This window comes from Tenrec ecaudatus, chromosome 5, assembly GCF_050624435.1.
Source record: "Tenrec ecaudatus isolate mTenEca1 chromosome 5, mTenEca1.hap1, whole genome shotgun sequence".
Lineage (NCBI taxonomy): Eukaryota > Metazoa > Chordata > Mammalia > Afrosoricida > Tenrecidae > Tenrec > Tenrec ecaudatus.
Genome location: NC_134534.1, coordinates 43975403 through 43993406, shown reverse-complemented (window position 1 = coordinate 43993406; position 18004 = coordinate 43975403). Strand labels below are relative to the sequence as shown.

The window sequence follows — 18004 nt, the reverse complement described above, 5'->3', positions numbered from 1 at the left end:
TCCTTTAAAGTTCAAATGTTTATCTGAATCCAAATGGTATGACCACAGTGGTAAAATCCAGAGACATCTCAATTTGCTTTAGAATTTTGTTATGTGCAAAGACCACATGGAAGCAGCACACCAATATGTGATCATGAAGGGCCGAGGGGACCAGGTTTCAAGCACCAAAAGCAGAGGGAAAAAAAATCACATTATCGTGAATGAGGGGAGTACATGATGGGGACCCAATGCCCATCTGTAGACAACTGGACATCCTTTGCAGAGGGGTAGTGGGGAGGAGATAAGTTACTCAGGGTTCAGTGTAGCAACAATGAAACTCACAACCTTCCTCTAGTTCTTAAACGCTTCCTCCACTCCACCCCACCCCCAACTATCATGATCCCAATTCTACCTTGCAAACTTGGTTAGATCAGAGGATGCACAGCGGTACAGATGGGATCTGGAAACACAGGGAATCTAGGACAGATGAACCCCTCAGGACCAAGGGTGAGAGTGAGAAGACCGTGAATCTTAATTAATCTAGTGGGACCTTGGTGTTTCTTGTGCATTACCTGAGTGATTTTGAGGGGGTGAGGCTCAGTGGAGTTTTCTTCAATTTTCACAGGTTCTGGTGCTTTCCAAATATTCTCCTTCACTATAATATCCACAGATGTGGTGTCACTGAAAGAATTCTCACTCTGGCCTTCCATGTCCTTCACTGAGACCACTAGACTGTATAAAGAATTCTGCATGGGATCCAATTTCCAAGCTCCTATGAAACGTGTGGGAGAGGAGAAAAGGAGCTGTCTCTCCAGGTGATATAGACATAGGGCCCTTTCCCCGACTCAGAGGGTCCTATAATGACAGCCCGTTAGACTTACCTTCCTGGGTAAGTGAGATCCCCCCTGTTTTATTGTTGATCTGAAAGTACTTAATGTTTTCGATCAGAGGAAGTTGAATGATGATTTGATAAACAAGCTGGCCATTGGGAGTGGCAGGATCATCCAAGTCTGTAGCATTGACGTATATGAAGGGCTTCCCTATTTAACAAAATGTGCCCAGGGGAGGGAAAAAAAGGTAATTAAAACCAAAATTGAAACCAACTCTTGCCTTCTCAGGGATAGACATAGAACAAGGGAAAGTGTTATCATTCATAACAGTAAGGAAGTAAATCTTTATTCTGCTTTCTTGTCTTATAACACGGTCCTCAAAATGCAATCCCGGGACCTCTGAGACTTCCTAAGACTGTCTCAAGGGAGTGAAAAAGCACGCATGCCTAAAGGATCCTCTCAAACTACAAGATGATATATGTTTCGCTGGAAAAGAATACTAAACATGTTGCGGATAGGCTTTCAGAATCCACATTGCAACCAATTTTTAAGAAATCACTACTTGCCAAATTCTGGTATTTTATCAAAGAATGTCTGAATTTATATCTTACTGCAAAAGAAAACATCTTTCCCGTTCCAACTCTATTGATGTAACATTAATTTTTATTCACATTTCTGGCAATTACATAATCTCCTGTCAACTTGAGCGAAGGGGTGGAGTCTAGCCTGTCAATCGGGTCATCTCCAACCATGCCTCTGTGTGGGCATGGCCATCTCCTGAGGACTCTGGGAACTTCTTCCTCCTGGAGATGGGACACACACTCCCTCTGCTTTCCCTTTCCTGCTGTTGAGACACTCAGAGAGCTGGAGGAGACACCTGGAGACCCGCACCAGCGTTGAGATGCTTCCACTGCCACTGGATCCACAAGACCACCTCCCCACTGGCCCATGATCTTCCTGAATTCAGCATCATTGCCTGTGCTGCATTAGTTTGAAGAGGAGTTTATGGACTAGTATCAGACATATGGGCTAATATCGGACTTATCGACTTGATCTGGCCTCGGCTGAGAAGCCTTCTCAATATACAATTGCTCTTTTATATAGAGCTCTTTGACATATCCAGAGACATATGAGTGACAATATTCTTTGACTTAAACAGCACATCACAACGAGATGAATGTATAAATAGACACGAGAACCCTGTTGTTTTCCAGGCATTAAAGATACTTTAAAAAAATTAAAACAATTCTATTTTGCTCACTGGTTTTTTGTTTGGTTTGGCAAAATATAGGGTTTTGCATTAAGAAGTTATTGTTTAAATGAATTCATCGAGGGATTAGAGCCACTGATGTTCTGGAGCCAGTCCATAGAGTCCATTGTTAAAGACTCGATAGCGGCAAATAGGCTGTGGTGGGAGTATTTTCACCATGAAAATTAGTGAAAGCTACAAATCAGGACTTTCCCTCCTCACAGGCAGTTACTAGGTATTTGTCAGCACACCACTGACTATAATACACACATCCAAAGGATGCCCTCGTTTGTGAGCCCACAATTGTTTTGACTAGAACAAAGGAGTCCTGAAACAAAAGAAGGAGGGGCATTGCCTCCTAACATCGGTGGTCAGTGAACTGTGGCTCTCGGTGCATGCATGTGACTCTGAAAACGAAAACGAAAATAAAACTATCATGGTTTCATTTTCAGATAATAGTGATTTTTATTTGTTTATAAAAATATCAGTATGACTCAAGTGATTTCTAAATTGGTGTGAGGGACAGGATTGACTCTTCCATCTCAGAAGTTTGCTGACCCCTATTCCAGAAGATCATATTGGTGAAAAGATGAAGGGTAAGATTTAGGGAAGGATTTTTACTTAGCAAATTTAATCAGTGAATCTTTAATAGGCAAGCTCAGGGACAGGGAAATTGCCTGTATAGTAAAGAGGAGGAGCCATGGTGGTGTAGTGGTGGGTTATGTGTTGGTCTGTGATCTGCATGGTTGGCAGTTAGAAACCATCAGCAGCTCCACAGGGAAAAGACAGAGCTGTCTAGTCCTGTAAAGTTACGGTCTCAGAAAACCACAGGGGCGGGGGATATTATGAATTAGCACGACTCCACGGTGGTGAGTTTGGTATTGAGTAAAGAGGGAAAAATCTGAATTTATGGAAATAGCCAAGAGTCTTGTGAGAACTAATCCTCATTTTTGTTTTGTTTTTTACCCTGTTATGATGTCATATTTCTTCAGCTACCCATTTCTGTGCATGCACATATGCCTTGCTGAGAGGGTTTTGTGGGAATAAAGAACAAAGGCCAATGCCCGTGCAGAGAGAATGAACCATACATAGCTGGGAACTGGACATGCGTTGAGAGAAAGAACTGGGAGCCAGCGGTGATCATGAGAAATAAATTCTTCAATGGATATGGGATCTCCCAACAGTCCTAGTCTTACCCTAAAGCATTGGTCTCTCCCACCCGCTCCTACCCAAGAAAATGTTGGCAATGTCTGGAGAAATTTGGGTTGGCATAATTTGGGGAGTTAGGAGCAGCTACCGGCATCTGGTGGGTAGAACTCAGGGATATTCATAAGCATCCTAACAAAACATGAGGTAGCTCTATGTGTAAATTATATATATATAATTCAATTCTCGGGACCAAAGAGTCAGTAGTGCCAAGATTTGGAACCCCTGTTTTGCGGCAATAGGGATAGTAGAACAACTTCACAAGACCACTGGGAATTCTAAAGACAAACAAAACCAGGGGCCTTGGAGCCCACTCCAACTTAGGGGGACCCATGTGTGTCAGAGAAAACCTATGCTCTACAGTTTTCAATTATTGGCTTTTTAAGAAGATCACCATGCCTTTTAAAAAATGCACCTCTGGGTGAACCTCAACCTCCACCCTTTAAATTAGTGGCCAAATGGATTAATCATTTGCACCACCAACTAAGACAGTAAGTGGTATGCGCTGCTATCGTGCACAAAATTCTGCTCCATCTGATACCCTCCTCCCTCTCCAAATCCTCTTGAGGATCCCTCATGTTACCTGGTCTGGAATTCTGCCTCACTGAGGCTTCATACTTTTGCTGGAGGAACATGGGTCGGTTGTCATTGATGTCCTTCACTTCTATGGTGATAGGGACAGGGCCTTCCACTTTACCTCCATGGGCATCCAGGGATGTCACCTGATGTTGAAGGGAAATGCAAATCACATTGGTGGTCCTAGACTTTATAGCACATGCTCCAAAGCGACTGGAGGGAAATTTGTGCTCTGAGAGCCAGTGGTCTGGTGACAGGTGGGGATCAACATAGCTCACCAAAGGCCCACTTGGAGTCGCCAACCTCATATCCTCTAGGTTGACTATCATCAGAAAAAAACACATCATACATTTTAGCTATATGTGCAGAAATTGAAACCTTGGTGCAGCGTTGGGGATGTAAAATGGTGACGCCACTGTGGACAATGGTTTCGTGTTTCCTCAAAGAGTTAAACATAGTGTCACCTTATAACGCAGAAATTCCACTCATCAGTATAGTCCCAAGAGACAGAGCAGGGAACCAAACAACCAAAAGTTGGAGACAATCCAAGTGTCCAACAGAAGAATGGGAAAACAAACGTGGTTTATGCATACATGGGAATATTATTCAATCATCAGAGAAATGAAATCCTGATATACTTGATGTCAATGAATTCTGATACTTTATGGATAGACCTTGAAAAAAATCAGACACAAAGGATAAATATATAACCCCGTGTATATGAAATATTAAGAATAGACATGTATGCAGAGACCAAAGTTTATTGGTATTTACCAGGCACTGGGGGTAGGAAGCAATGGGAGTTACTGTTGAAGGGGACCGAGTTTCCGAGTGGGGTGATGTAAAACCTGTGGAAATGACGAGTGATGACGGTGGTGCAACACCTGCGTGTTGTTGTCAGATGCTGTCGTCTTTCCAGCTCAAACCAACCCTGGGTGCAATAGGACAAAACGCTGCTGGGTCCTGTGCCATCCTCACAATTGCGCTCATGTTTGAGCTCAGTTTTGAAGCCACTGTGTCAATTCATCTGGTTGAGGGCCTTCCTCCTTTTTGCTACCTCTCCTCTTTACCAAGCAGGATGTCCTTCTCAGGGACTGGTCTCTCCAGACACCATGGTCAAAGTATATGAGACAAAGTCTCACCAATTGGGCAGTCCATGGTACTTTCAAAATTCTTCACCAGCACCATAATTCAAATGCATCTATTCTTCTTTATTTTCTATATTCAATGTCTAACTCTCACATGCATATGAAACTATTGAAAATACCATGGTTTGGGTCAAGCAAACCCTAATCTTTAAAATACCATCCTCGCTTTTCAATACTTTCAAGAGGTCTTGTGCAGCAGATTTACCCAGTGCAGTGCATCCTTTTATCTCTTGACTGCTACCTCCATGAGCATTAATTGTGTATCCAAGCAAGATTAAATCCTTGACAACTTCCATCTATTTTCCATTCATCATGACGTTACCTATTGGATCCTTAATCTTCATCAGAAAGTGCTTCAAGTCCTCCTCAGTTTCAGCGAGCAAGATTGTGTCATTTGTATATCACGAATATTAATAAGCCTTCCTCCAATCCTGATAGCCTATCTTTCTTCATGTAAACCAGCTTTTGTTCAGCATACAGATTAAAGAATCTGGTGAAAGGATGCAGCCCTGCTGTTGCACAACTTTCCTGATTTTAAACCTTGTTCTGATTTTAAACTTTCTTCTGTTTGCACAACTGTCTCTTTTTTTCACCAAAAACTCTTTTTATTGGGAACTAATACAAAGATCATATAAGCCCATAGTTCAATCGCATCAAGCAGTATGTATAATTGCTACCACAATCAGTTTCCAAATAGAAACTTCCCCCTTGAACTCCTTGATATCAGCTCCCTTTTACCTCCCTCTTCTCTTTTACCCCCCAGAATCTTTATTCTACTTGCTGTCTCTATAGGTTCATCAATCCTGGATTTCACATACTGAAAAACAGAAAAACACATAACAAAAATTCAAGAGGGCTACCCCCAATGACAAAATACATTAGAGATAAACCCCAATATGAAAAACAATGAAAAAACACAGAAAATTGCACAACTGTCTCTTGATTCATGTACAAGTTCTACACGAACACAGTGAAGTGTTCTGGACTTCCCATTCTTTTCAAGGCTCTCCATAGTTGTTAGGATCCACTCAGTCAAATGCCTTCTCATAGGCAAAGCACAGAAAACCTCTAACTGCTCTTATCTGCCTTCAGCCAAGATCCATCTGACACCCACAATGGTATCCCATGGTTCCATGTCCTTTTATGAATCAGACCGGAACCTCTGGCAGTTCCCTGTCAATGCAGTGCTGTAATCAGTCTTGCATCATTCTCACAATTCTTCTTATGTTTTAGCCCATTTCAGTTGGCATTCCATCCATTTCTGGAACCTCGTACTTGACAAACGCTCTCAGTGCAGCTTGAACTTCTCCCTTTGGTACTTTGTTTCTCGCTCGTATGCTACTTCTGGAAATGGTATGCAGATAGACAGCATGTCCTTTATGAAAATGAATGAGATGCCATTTCTCTTGAATCTGTCGCTCCAGACATAATAAATCATGACCTTCTGATTCAAAATGGCCTATACAATTGATTTCAGTTCACTAATGCCTAGAATATGGTTCTTTATGGGCTCCATTCCATTTGTTAAAATTTATTTAATTTTAATAAATAATTTATTGGTGACTCTTATAGCTCTTTAACAATCCATACATCAATTGTATCAAACACATTCATACATATATTGCCATCATCATTTCCAAAACATTTTCTTTCTACTTGAGCCCTTGGTCTCAGCTCCTCTTTTCTCCCCTTCCACCCCCACCCTCCTTCCGTCCTGAACCCCTGACGATTCATAAATTATTTTTATTTTCATATTTTATACCATCTGCTGTCTCCCTTCACCCATGTTTCTGTTTTATATTCCAAGTTCTGATTAGTAATTAATGTTTACAGCTGTTTCTTCTTATTTTTAACCCCAGCCCATCAACAAATGAAGATCTCCAAGGCTTTCCTCCTGCAGGCTTTGGTCCATCCACATCTTGAGGGCAGGTTCTGCTTTGCGAAGGCAACTCCTTCCTGTTATATTTTGAGAGCCTTCTGACCCGAGGGGCTCATCTTCTGGTTCTATCTCTGCTTCTGTTTATGGGCTTTTCAGTGTCTGACAATATTTCACTGCTATCCAGAAAGTCTTCAGTGGCTAACATATGACCCCTCAATATGAACATCTTAAAATCACTGATAGTGACCCTCAACTGTGTCAGTTATTCAAGGTAGGGGAGAAGGAGAAGATAATTCTGTTGCTGCCACACATTTGTACTAAGGTCACCCCAAACCAACAGAGTCTTTCCAGAGTGATAATTGAACCGTACTGGAAATTCAAGTCCAGATGAAGGCAGGGGAGCCTGCATGTCTTAGAGATGGTGAGTACACCTCTGTTGAAAGAAAAATGGGGTGAAGCAACCTCCCTGTGTGTGGAGGAGGGCAACCCTTCACAATACTTAAATAGAACTCAAGGGGAGAAATATGCCCGGTAGCACACTCCTCACTGAACACTCTTGGGCTAGTTCCTACCCAGCCAATGGCGACTCAGACTATGCACTACAGACTCCGAGAACTTCAGATTGTGTTCTTTTGGAGTGCGCATCCTTCTTAGGCAACATCAGAAGGACTCGATATGGAAAGCTTACTAAATGCACTGGGCTTTCTCTCAGACTCATCTGGAGCCCTTGGACTTGAGGCGGAAGCTCCCTCGTGTGCAAGAAGCAGATGCCTGCTAGCCCAAGAGGACAGCACTAGAGGCTCTTAGACTTTGGTTCCGATTTCTTGCTTTGAGGGTGCCCATGAATGGTGGGCTGGGACTAGAGTACACTTACCTTTTAATACCCTCCTTGATTATGGGGTTCTACTGTTGCCAATGAATAATATTGAAAGTTGGGCCCTATCTACCCCCCCCCATGGTTTCTGCAAATGTTGTTGAATCACCTAAGAGTTTAAATCTGTACAAGTAACAATTCATGTATTTTGGTTCGTAGCCCCCTATACTTATACAATGTCCTTTTCTCAACTGTGTTTTAAATTCTATACCTTTTGGCTAAATTAATGGCAGTATCAATTGAAGTACCTTATGGCCCACAAAGATGATTGATAGTGCTCTCTAACATAAAATGACAATGAGGTCTCAAAGGTGAACCAGAGACATATATAAACCATACGTATACGAATGGATCTGGGGCTCTCCTTTGATTCTAGCCCCTAAGAGCAATTCATGTTTATGACATGGCCATCATGAAGTGATCACTGATGATTCAGGTGCTAGAGCAAAGTGTGGTGAAGAAACTAGATGGTTCCCAACTACCAGAAGGAATAGCATGTAGGATTTTAAAGACTTGTCTTGAAATTGTTTAATGTGAAGGGGAAATACTGATTATTAAGCCTCCAGTGAATCCCTTCTAATCATAGACCAGGGATGTGAATACCTTGCTATCATGCAGAGTGTACTGGAAAACAGATTCTTGCAGATGCAGCAGTTAAGTTAAAATTTAGTACCTTATCATTTGATCTCCCCTTTGAACTATTTAAAATTTGTTCTAATTTTTAATATTTTATGCTTTCTTTTTGTTTGAAGTTTTTCTCTGGTTTACTTGCTGTCTTGGTTTATTTATTTATTTGGTGTGTTTTTCTGTATATGAAATCCAGGATAGGGACATCTATAAAGCCAGTATCTGGATTAATGGTTTCTTGGGGGATATGTCAGGAGAGAAAGAGCTAATAAAAATGAGTACAAGAAAGAAGACGCTTCTAAAATTGATTGTGGTGATGATTGTACAACTCTTCTTAATGGGATTGAACTATCGAATTGTATGGCATGTGAATTATATGCCAATACAACTGATTAAAAATGGTTTCCATGGCTAATTCCTCAGATGTGGACAGCCTCCTCTGCTGAAAGCTGTCCACTTTGGGTGACCTTGTGAACCAGCAGCAAACAACGCAGCTTCTGGTATCACAGCTGCACAGCCGCTGCAATAGGACAAACGGACGACAAGTGATGGGGTCCACCGTAGTGAGCATCATTAATGTCACTGAATGATAGTCTCAAAAATTGGTTAAGAACAAACTTTTCGTTATAGATATCTACTTTTTTAAAACCCATTAATCCCATTCCTGTAGAGTCAATGCCGACTTGCAGGGGCCCTGTAAGCTAGTGTGGAATGGTCCTGTAGGGTTCCCCAGGCTGTAATCTTTATGAAAACACACTACCTTCTTTTGCTTGCTGAGAGCAGTTAGTGGGTTCAAACTCCCATGCTGGCCATTAGCCACTGAGCATTGAGAGGGCCCCTTATACTGAAGGCCTCATCACTTAACCCGGACTAACCATAACTGATTTTCCAGCCATCCACTGGAAGCTGGACAGACTTAATTTGGCCCTGAGGCTATGGACATGCGTGCCCTCTTCAGGGACCATGATGGCGGACAGCTTGTAGAGCCAATAACAGCAGGTACCAGACAGGAAGCCATTAGCATGCTCTCTTTCTCCCAGTTTTCTCTTCTACATCTTTGTGTGTTAAGATAACAAAACCATGAAAAATAAGTGGGGAAAAGAGGTGGGGCTTGGGGCGGTGGTTCCTCTGAACATTGCTTCCTCTGCCTCTTCCCAGGCCGAGAAGAATACCAGCCCAGCACCAAGACTACTTCCTCCAGGGTTCCAGAGCCTCTGCAATCAGCTCTGCACTAGCCTCTGCAAGCAGACACAAGTGTATTGGCAGAGAAATATTGGCCTGGCTTTGACCTAGACATTGAGCATCAATGAGCAATGCCATCCGAGGGTCTTGGCATTTTAAATTGGGTTACCTTAAGGCTAAGTCCATGCCTCTCAGCTTCAAACCAAACTCACTGCCATCAAGTCCATTCTAACTCATAATGACCCTTATAGAACATTGACAGCAGAACTGCCGCTGTGGGTTTCCGAGACTTTAAATCTTTATGGAAATAAATAGCCCTGTCTTCTCCCACAAAGCTGCTGTTGGATTGCGAACCACTGACCTGGGCGTTAGCAGCTCAATGCGTAGCCCACTGTGCCATCAGGGCCCCACCTCTCTGTAGTTGGGGAAAATGTCCATAGAGGTTTTCAGAGTGTGCTGTTCAAGGTAGGAGAGCTGTCACAGAATTCTGCACGAAGGAAGAAGGTACCAGGGACGCTTCCAAGGACAAAGGGGGCATGGAGAGACTGGAGGTCGCCGCTCGCCCCACTCACCTGGAGCCTGTGAATAGCTCTTGTTTCCCTGTCCAGGGCTTTGGTGTAGTACAGAAATCCATTTGGTTGTATCTCAAAGATCCCATCTGTCTCCCCAGTTAGTTGGAAATTCACAGCAGGGGGTTTGGATGTAAACTGAAAAAAATCAGTAATGAGATTAGGAAAAATGAGGTTGTGGAATTTGTAGAAACTCACCCATTTAAGTTCAAGTTTTCATTTGCGCAATAGCTAAATTTAAAAGCCCTCACCTTTTAAAGTGATATATTTTATAAGTTTGCTGGCAAGTGAACTAATGGACATTCCAACTGCATTTTCTCTAAGAAACGATGTACAATTTAACTCAATACATTAACAAAAAACAATTGATGTTTTAAGTTGTAACTGGAGCTAGTTAAACTCTGTCTGGGAGCTGTGAATATCAGAAAGCCATGGAAATTACAAAATGTTAAGGGCAGATTTACTGCTAGGATTTTTAAAATGTCATTTAATTATTCTAAAATGTGTGGCAAGATTAAAGGACATTTTAATGGTAAGGCAAACAATTCAAAAGTGGCTTCAACTTGAGATGACACTACATTATATTCTCTTCATTTCCTTTTCATAAACAAAGACAATATCTCACTGGCATGGAGTCAGTTCTGACTCATGAGGACCCTCAATATCAGACACAGGTCAGCAGTTCAAACCCACTAAGGTGCTGTAAAGGCTTGGAAGCCCCTACAGAGGGTCTCTTTGAAACAGAATCTACTGAACGGCGGTGGGGTTGGTCTTGGTTTGTTCAAGGGACAGCTATAAACTTTTAAGATCACAAAAATAGACGAATGGCAAAAAAACAGACATAAAAATTAACCATCCCCATTACTAATAAAAAAGAAAATTTAATGACATCTTACCCTTTTATATATTTTTAATGGACAATTTAAGTGACAATCACAGCCAATGTTAAGGATGTAAAAGAACACATATGCTGTTTGTGGAGACGTAAGTTCGCACAATAGTTTTGGAAATAACTTGAGGCAAAAAATGTCTGTAGTCATTGATAACAAGAAGCATTCCATAACATTTACCCTAAAGAAATATTTTAAACAACAAGCTATATGCTTGAAGTATAAGCAGCACTGTTTATAATAGTCATAAAATTGAAAATTCCTAAATGGTAAAAAAAAATGAGGAAGATGAAATATCACAGCACATAAACTTGGCAGACTATTAATCATTAAACTTTGTTTTTCCCCCTATAAATTGTGAAGCAGTGCAAGAAGCAAGAAGCTGGACAGTGCAGAGATAACTATCAGGGTCCCTGCACAGGAGGAAATTAAGGAAATCCTGGCTGAGGATGCTAGGCTCAATTGCTTCCAGTACTGACCACTCATTTCTCTGTTTAACTTAGCTTTTGCAATCATCCTTGATAGCGAGATATGCCATGCTTCCATTTTATTTCCTACTTTCCAGTTAGATAAGGGAGCAAAGTCCACAAGAGAGAGTTTGTCGAATCAAGTCAATAGTGTTCAAGGGTGGCCCTTACCTGGAAGATTAGTTGGGATGGTTCTTGACCTTCATAAATAGAAAATGTCATGGGTTTCAGGTGTCCACTAAACTTCCCTTCTTGGCCGTATCCAGTTGTCTGTAAAAAAAGAAAGAGAAAACTAGCATCATTATTTATTGTGATATAAATATGCCTGGGTGTTTGTACCAGGGCTTTCAGAACTGATGTATGAGACATAGGATTCTATGGTGGCCCAAAACAAGGGGACACTTGCCCAAATCAGCGAAATGGGTCTGAAATATGTTAAGGCTCTTGTGTTAAGGTGGTTTGATCTGGACTCTGCACTGCTTTTTCTCTGTCACAAACGCCATCTGTCTCCTGTGAGAGATTTCACCATCTGTGAAGCCAATAGCTCACCCCGGAGGATCTCCCACAGAGAGATTGTTCCACAGGCTATGTGAGAAAGGCGATCCAAATCACAGAACAAATCGCCTTGATACGGGAGAGCCTAAGCAAACACGAGATCCATTTCTGCCCATTTGCACCAGAGTGCACCTTGCTTTGAGCAAGGATTCTTCAGGTTACAAATGGAGGAGACCCATGGTAGCCCAGTGTCTTAAGTAATGGACTACTAACCTGAAGATCAGTGGTTTGAACCCGCCAGCTGCGCTAGCAGGAGAAAAATGAAGCTGTCTGTTCCCATGAAGATTTACACTCTCTGAAGCCTATGGAACAGCTCTTCTCTGCCCTAGAGGGTTCAACAGTCTGTCGGTCTAATTCAGTATCGACTGAATGGCAGTGGGCGGGGTTACTCATGTGGTTTGGAGAGTTTAAGGCAGTTACCCAGAATAAAATATCCAAGTGGTGATGCAGCACATACACTCGATATGACTGAGTGAAAGCATGCATGCTCTTCTCCCACAAGGTCGTCCTTCACCCTAACGTCTCCCAGGCCTTATGCTGGCTTTTTCAAACATCTTCTGCCACCCCCATTCTTTCATAAGGAGATTAATGGCAGATTCTCAGTGCTCTGGAGCTCATGGCTACTTCAATGACAATTAGATTTATAAGGAAAAAAGAAACGGGTGTGAAAATATGTTACATACAAGATTTAGCACATAAAATTTTGACCAAAGTTTAATCTGAATTTGAACTGACACAAAAAGGAAAAAAATGAAGAACATAAAAGAATTATCATTTTATTCGTGATTTATACTTTTTAGGGGCTGGAGAAAGTACAAGATGTTTATTTTAAGCAGTAGTTCCATAAAGGTTCTAAAATTCAAATACCTTAAACTTGAAAGCCAAACCTAGTCTGGAAGAGTGAGCTAACATGCAGCACCTGATCAACAAAGATTGAAGTGGTCACAGATCCACAATCACCACTCACAGAAGCAACTGACAAAAAAATTAAGCGACACATTGCATTGGGCAAATAGACTGCAAAATCCACAGCCTTTGGGCTGATTCCAACTTACGAAACTCTCTAGGTCAGAGTAGAAGACTGCTCTATAGAACTTCCAAAACTGTAAATATCTAGGAAAGAAGACAGCCTCATCTTTCTCCCATCAAGCTACATAGTGAGTTTGAACTAGCCAACCTTGTGGTTAGCACCAAGCATTCAGTTCATGCAGCACCAGGGCTCCTTCCAAGACTTTAAAGTGTCAAAAAGGAAAGCCATCGCTTGAAGTTATTTTCAGTTGCCTCATATGCATGCAAAAGCCGGATAGTGAAGAACTGGTGGATTGGAACCATGCTGTTGGTGAAGACTATTCCGTATACATGGACTGACAAGAAAATGAACAAATCTACCTTGGAAGAAGTACAACTAGAATCCTTCTTAGAAGCAAGGGTGGTGACGCTGTCTTGTGTGTCTGGACATGTTATCAGGAGGGATCAAAACCCCATTGCCACTGAGTCACGTCTGATTCATAGCAACCCTATCGCTGGCTCCCACGGCTGTAAATCTTTACAGGTGTGGAGAGTCGCATCTTTCTCCCACGGAGCAGCGAATGGGTTTAAATGGCTGCCCTTGTGCTTAGCAGTCCAGTGCACAGCCAGGGGTCCTTTGAGGATGAACCAGTCCCCGGAGGATGTCATGCTTGATGAAACAGAGGGTCATTGGGAAGGGGAGGCTCCCCCAGTGAGATGGATTGCCACTGTGGCCTCCAATTCACATAGTACTGAACTCCAACATCGTAACAATTGTGAGAATGGTACAGAACCAGGCAGTGTTTTGTTCTGTTGTACGGACAGTCTCTTGAGTCAGAATCAGCTTGATGGCACCTACAACAGCTACATTGTTGGATTGAAAGAAGACTCCAGGGAATATTTTTGGTTTAAGTTTCAAAGACTATCTCAGGGCCACTGTTACATGGCTTTCTTCAGCCTTATTAGCTCCTGAACATATGGAATCCATGAGAATTTGAAACTCTGTTTCACATTTTACTTCTTTTGATCAGGGTGTCTTTTTATTTATCTAGAATATTTTGGACAGTATTTAGATTGTGTGCCTGTGGTCACCACATGAAGAAATTTAATAATGAAAGAGCTGCATTAAACCTTCATTGATATCTCACTGTGCTCAGCCCCACCCCACCCCACCCCCCCACCCCCGCCCCGAACAAGTCACCCTCCCAGGTCCCCACCCTCTTCCTTTCAGTTCCTCAAGTCTACCAATGTACGTACTCCCTGCCTCTGGGACTTTGTACCTGTTGCTTCCTCTCCCTGGGATGTTCCCACTCTCCCTCTTCAAATTCAAATAATACTTTTTTTAGCCCCAGGTCTGAGCTCACACATTACTTTGTCAGAAAGTAGTTCCTTGGTCTCACTTTCTAAGTATTCTTCATCTGGGCCTTATTAGGTGCCCTGGTGGTGTAGTGGTTACGAGTTGGGCTGCAATCTGCATGGTTGGCAGTTTGAAACCACCAGCAGTTCTGTGAGAGAAAGCCTAGGCTCTCTTTTCCCATAAACGGGAATGGGAATCCCACAGGGGTCACTATGAGTCAGCATTGACTCAGTGGCAGTAAGTCTGGTTTGAAGTCTTATTAGCTTCCGTCATAGTGTTACTTCCAATTAATATTTATTGTTCACCTGCTTCTTATTACCTCCCACTCAATGCACTGTTGTTATTTCAACTCATAGTGACCCCATGTGACAGAGTGAAAATTCCTCCCAGGGAGTTCAGGCTCTAATCTTTCAGGGAACAGATCAGTAGGTCTTTCTGCCATGAGTTTCTAGATGGATTTGAACTACCAAACTTTCAGTTGCCAGCCAAGTTCTTAATTGTTAACTCTATCAGGGCTCCTCTGTGTGTACTAGGATATAATCTTCCCTGTCCACAACTTTATGAGAAATATGTGGAACATCTCGGACACCCAAATAAATATTGTTGGGACATAAGAAGATAATCTAAAATATTATTTTTATTACATTATTCTCCATATTATTCATACTGAGCTCAAAAATTATGTATACTGTTACTCCATTTTGTACATATATTTACGTATTCTCTGGCATGATATTTACTTGATAAGCAACTATTAACAATGAATATCAGCTTTAAATCTGGAATGCTGACTGCATATTAATTCAACATATATAGACATATATAACAAAACCAAAGGTTGAATTATATCTATTATAACCAGTTGTTAATGTGGGGGTCCAAGTGAGGAGTTCACAATAACCGCACACCCTACCCTTATTTGTAGCATTTCTACAGTTATGATTTATCACTGCGATTATTAACAATACATATTTTAAGTAAACTTAAAAGGTAAACTCTATAAAGTTTCAAAGTATTCCCCACATTTTAGGACTTTGAAATTTGGTCTTCTCTCCCTCAAAATCATGTGGATTTGCCATCCAACCTCTTTTTTTCTCCATCTTCCTTCCACCACAGAAGCTAAGGAACCAATGGTCTCTTTCCCAGACTTCTTTGTAGCTAAAAAGATGTCAGGTGACCCAGTCCCAGGTGGTAAACAAAACAAAACAAAACAAGGTGGGGTGGGGAGAAGAGCTGATGCCAAGGGCTCAAATAGAAAATCAATGGTTACAGAATGATGATGGCTGGCAACATATGTAAAATATGATGTATAGAACATTAAAAGAGCTGTTAGAGCCACCAATAAAATGATTTAAGAGGGGGTGGGGGGAGTCTAAAGCATTCCAGTCTAGTTGTTGTTTCCTGATTTTTTTTTAAAAAGGCAAATACCTGGTATCTTCCTTCCCCCATTATGTTTTTGCCCTGACAATGAACCTTTGTCTCCAGTTATAGCAGCTATTATGAAGCCACTCGGGGACGAGCCAGCTCAAAAGATGATGGAACCAAGAGAGAGAAGTCAGTCTCTGAGACTACCACACAGCTGCTAACACTGTCTTGATTTTTTACTATCTGAGAAAAATAAATTCCTACCACGACCCTCTGAGACAGACCCCCAAAGGAAGGTGAACCTACAGCTTGTGGAAACAATGTCATTAATACCCCATGCAATTAAAATTTTCCTGAAGATAATTTTTAAATGGTTTTAGTAGTGAATTAACAACGAACTACCAGAAATTCAAGTTGGACTCAAAAGAGAACACAGAATGAGGAACACTGTTTCTGATAGCAGATGAATCTTCATTGAAGGCAGAATTACTAGAGAGATGTTTATTTGTGTTTCGTTGACTATTCAAAGGCATTCAACTGAATGTGTCATAACAAATTATGGATACCATTACAAAAAGTAGAAACTCTAGAACACTTCATTGGGCTCAGACAAATTTGTATCTAGACCAGAACAAGGGATACAGAAAAGTATAAGATCAGGCAAGGACAGGTTTAGATCCTTTCACCATTAGTTTATAGCTGATAATCAAATAATCCAAGCAGCTGGGCTATATGAGGAAGAATTTGACACTGGGGTTGGAGAAAGGCTGACCTGAAATCAGCAATATGCAGTTGACACAACCTTGCTTAATGAAAACACAGAGGACTTGAAGCACAAACCAATAACTTTCAATATGATTACACCTATTTATAAAGAGCAAAATTCTTCACAACTGGACCAAGAAACAAAATCATGATAAATGTGGAAAATAATGAAGTTGAAATGATTTTTTTAAAGACAACGGAAAAATATATATTAATGGAAAGTCTCTATAATGTAAGTCTTGTCCATTGTCTTTCTTAGTCTCTAAACCTTCTATTAATTTGAACTGAAAAGAATGAAGTTGTCAGTTATTTATTTTACTTGGGTTTGCACCCAATGCCCATGGAAAAAGTAGTCAAAATCAAATGACACTGTGTGTTGGGCAAATCAACTGCAAAATCAACTCTTTAATGTGCTAGCAATCAAAGATGTCACCTTGAGGACTAAGGTGCACCTGACTCAAGCCAGGGCATTCTCAAGTTTCTTACATGCATGTGAAAGCTGGACAATAAAGAAGGAAGAGTGAACAAATGATGCATTCAACTTATGGTGTTGGAAAGGACTAATAAGCATATCACGAATTCCAGAACTCTGAACAAATCTCTTTTGGGAGAAGCACAGCTGGAATATGCTTTAGAAATGGCAAAGCCTTGTTTTACATACTTGGACACATTATCAGGAGGGATCGCTCTCTGGAGAGGAACACAGTGCTTGGTAAAGTAGGAGGTCAGAGATTAGGGGGACCCTCCATGAGATGGGCTGAGAGAATGGCTGAAACAACGGTCTCAGACATAGCAACACTCATGAGGCGAGTACAGGACAGAGCGATGTTTTGTTCTGCTTTTTCATAGGGGCACTCTGAGTCAGACCTGGCAGGATGGATCTAACAATAACAGTAAGACAGACTTTCTGCTGCTTGTAGCTGAACACATTTTTAACTGAAACACAAAAGGCTCGAGCCCATCTCCTCATTTCTAAGCTTATCTTCCTCTGGCACCTTATCTTCTCTCCCACATTTTTCTCATCTCTTCTCTCAGCCCATTAATTCTGGAAAGCATGGGCCTGGCACAAAAACTGAGGTCAGGGTGCCATCGTGGTTGGCTCAAGAGAAGGGCACGACTTTCTGCTGACCAGTGAAATTCCTTGGTCAACTTTCTGCTCACACCAGCAAATATCAGCGTTTCCATTTGTCATACCAGAGGAAACTACAATAGTCAGGTCAATCTCATAAACATGCTTGCCTGTTTCCATGTAGACAACTTCCCTACCTCTCAGGAAAGAATGATGACTGGAGGGTCACGGTCTTAATTGTAGAGGTCAAAGTTTAGCTCCCATATCTGGTCAGCACATCTTTCTTCCTGCCCTTTCACAAAGCGACCTGAGCTATAAAGATTTCAAAGTGCATTTGTGCACTATGAGTCATCAAGCGATAATGCCAAATCCTGGAAGAATAGTGGTAGAAACTTGGGAAATATCAAGA

General features: G+C 41.5%; 1 protein-coding gene across 1 annotated transcript in view; it reads right to left on the bottom strand.

Annotated features, from left to right (window-relative positions):
- CDH17 (cadherin 17) overlaps positions 1-18004 on the bottom strand; it is a 58908-nt gene that overhangs the window by 39014 nt on the left and 1890 nt on the right. Inside the window, exons 2-6 of the mRNA XM_075550612.1 lie at positions 11648-11746; positions 10123-10257; positions 3848-3986; positions 861-1019; positions 552-751 (exon numbers count right to left, since the gene is read on the bottom strand). Coding sequence (XP_075406727.1) covers positions 552-751; positions 861-1019; positions 3848-3986; positions 10123-10257; positions 11648-11746 — 732 coding nt within the window. The remainder of the gene's footprint in view (positions 1-551; positions 752-860; positions 1020-3847; positions 3987-10122; positions 10258-11647; positions 11747-18004) is intronic.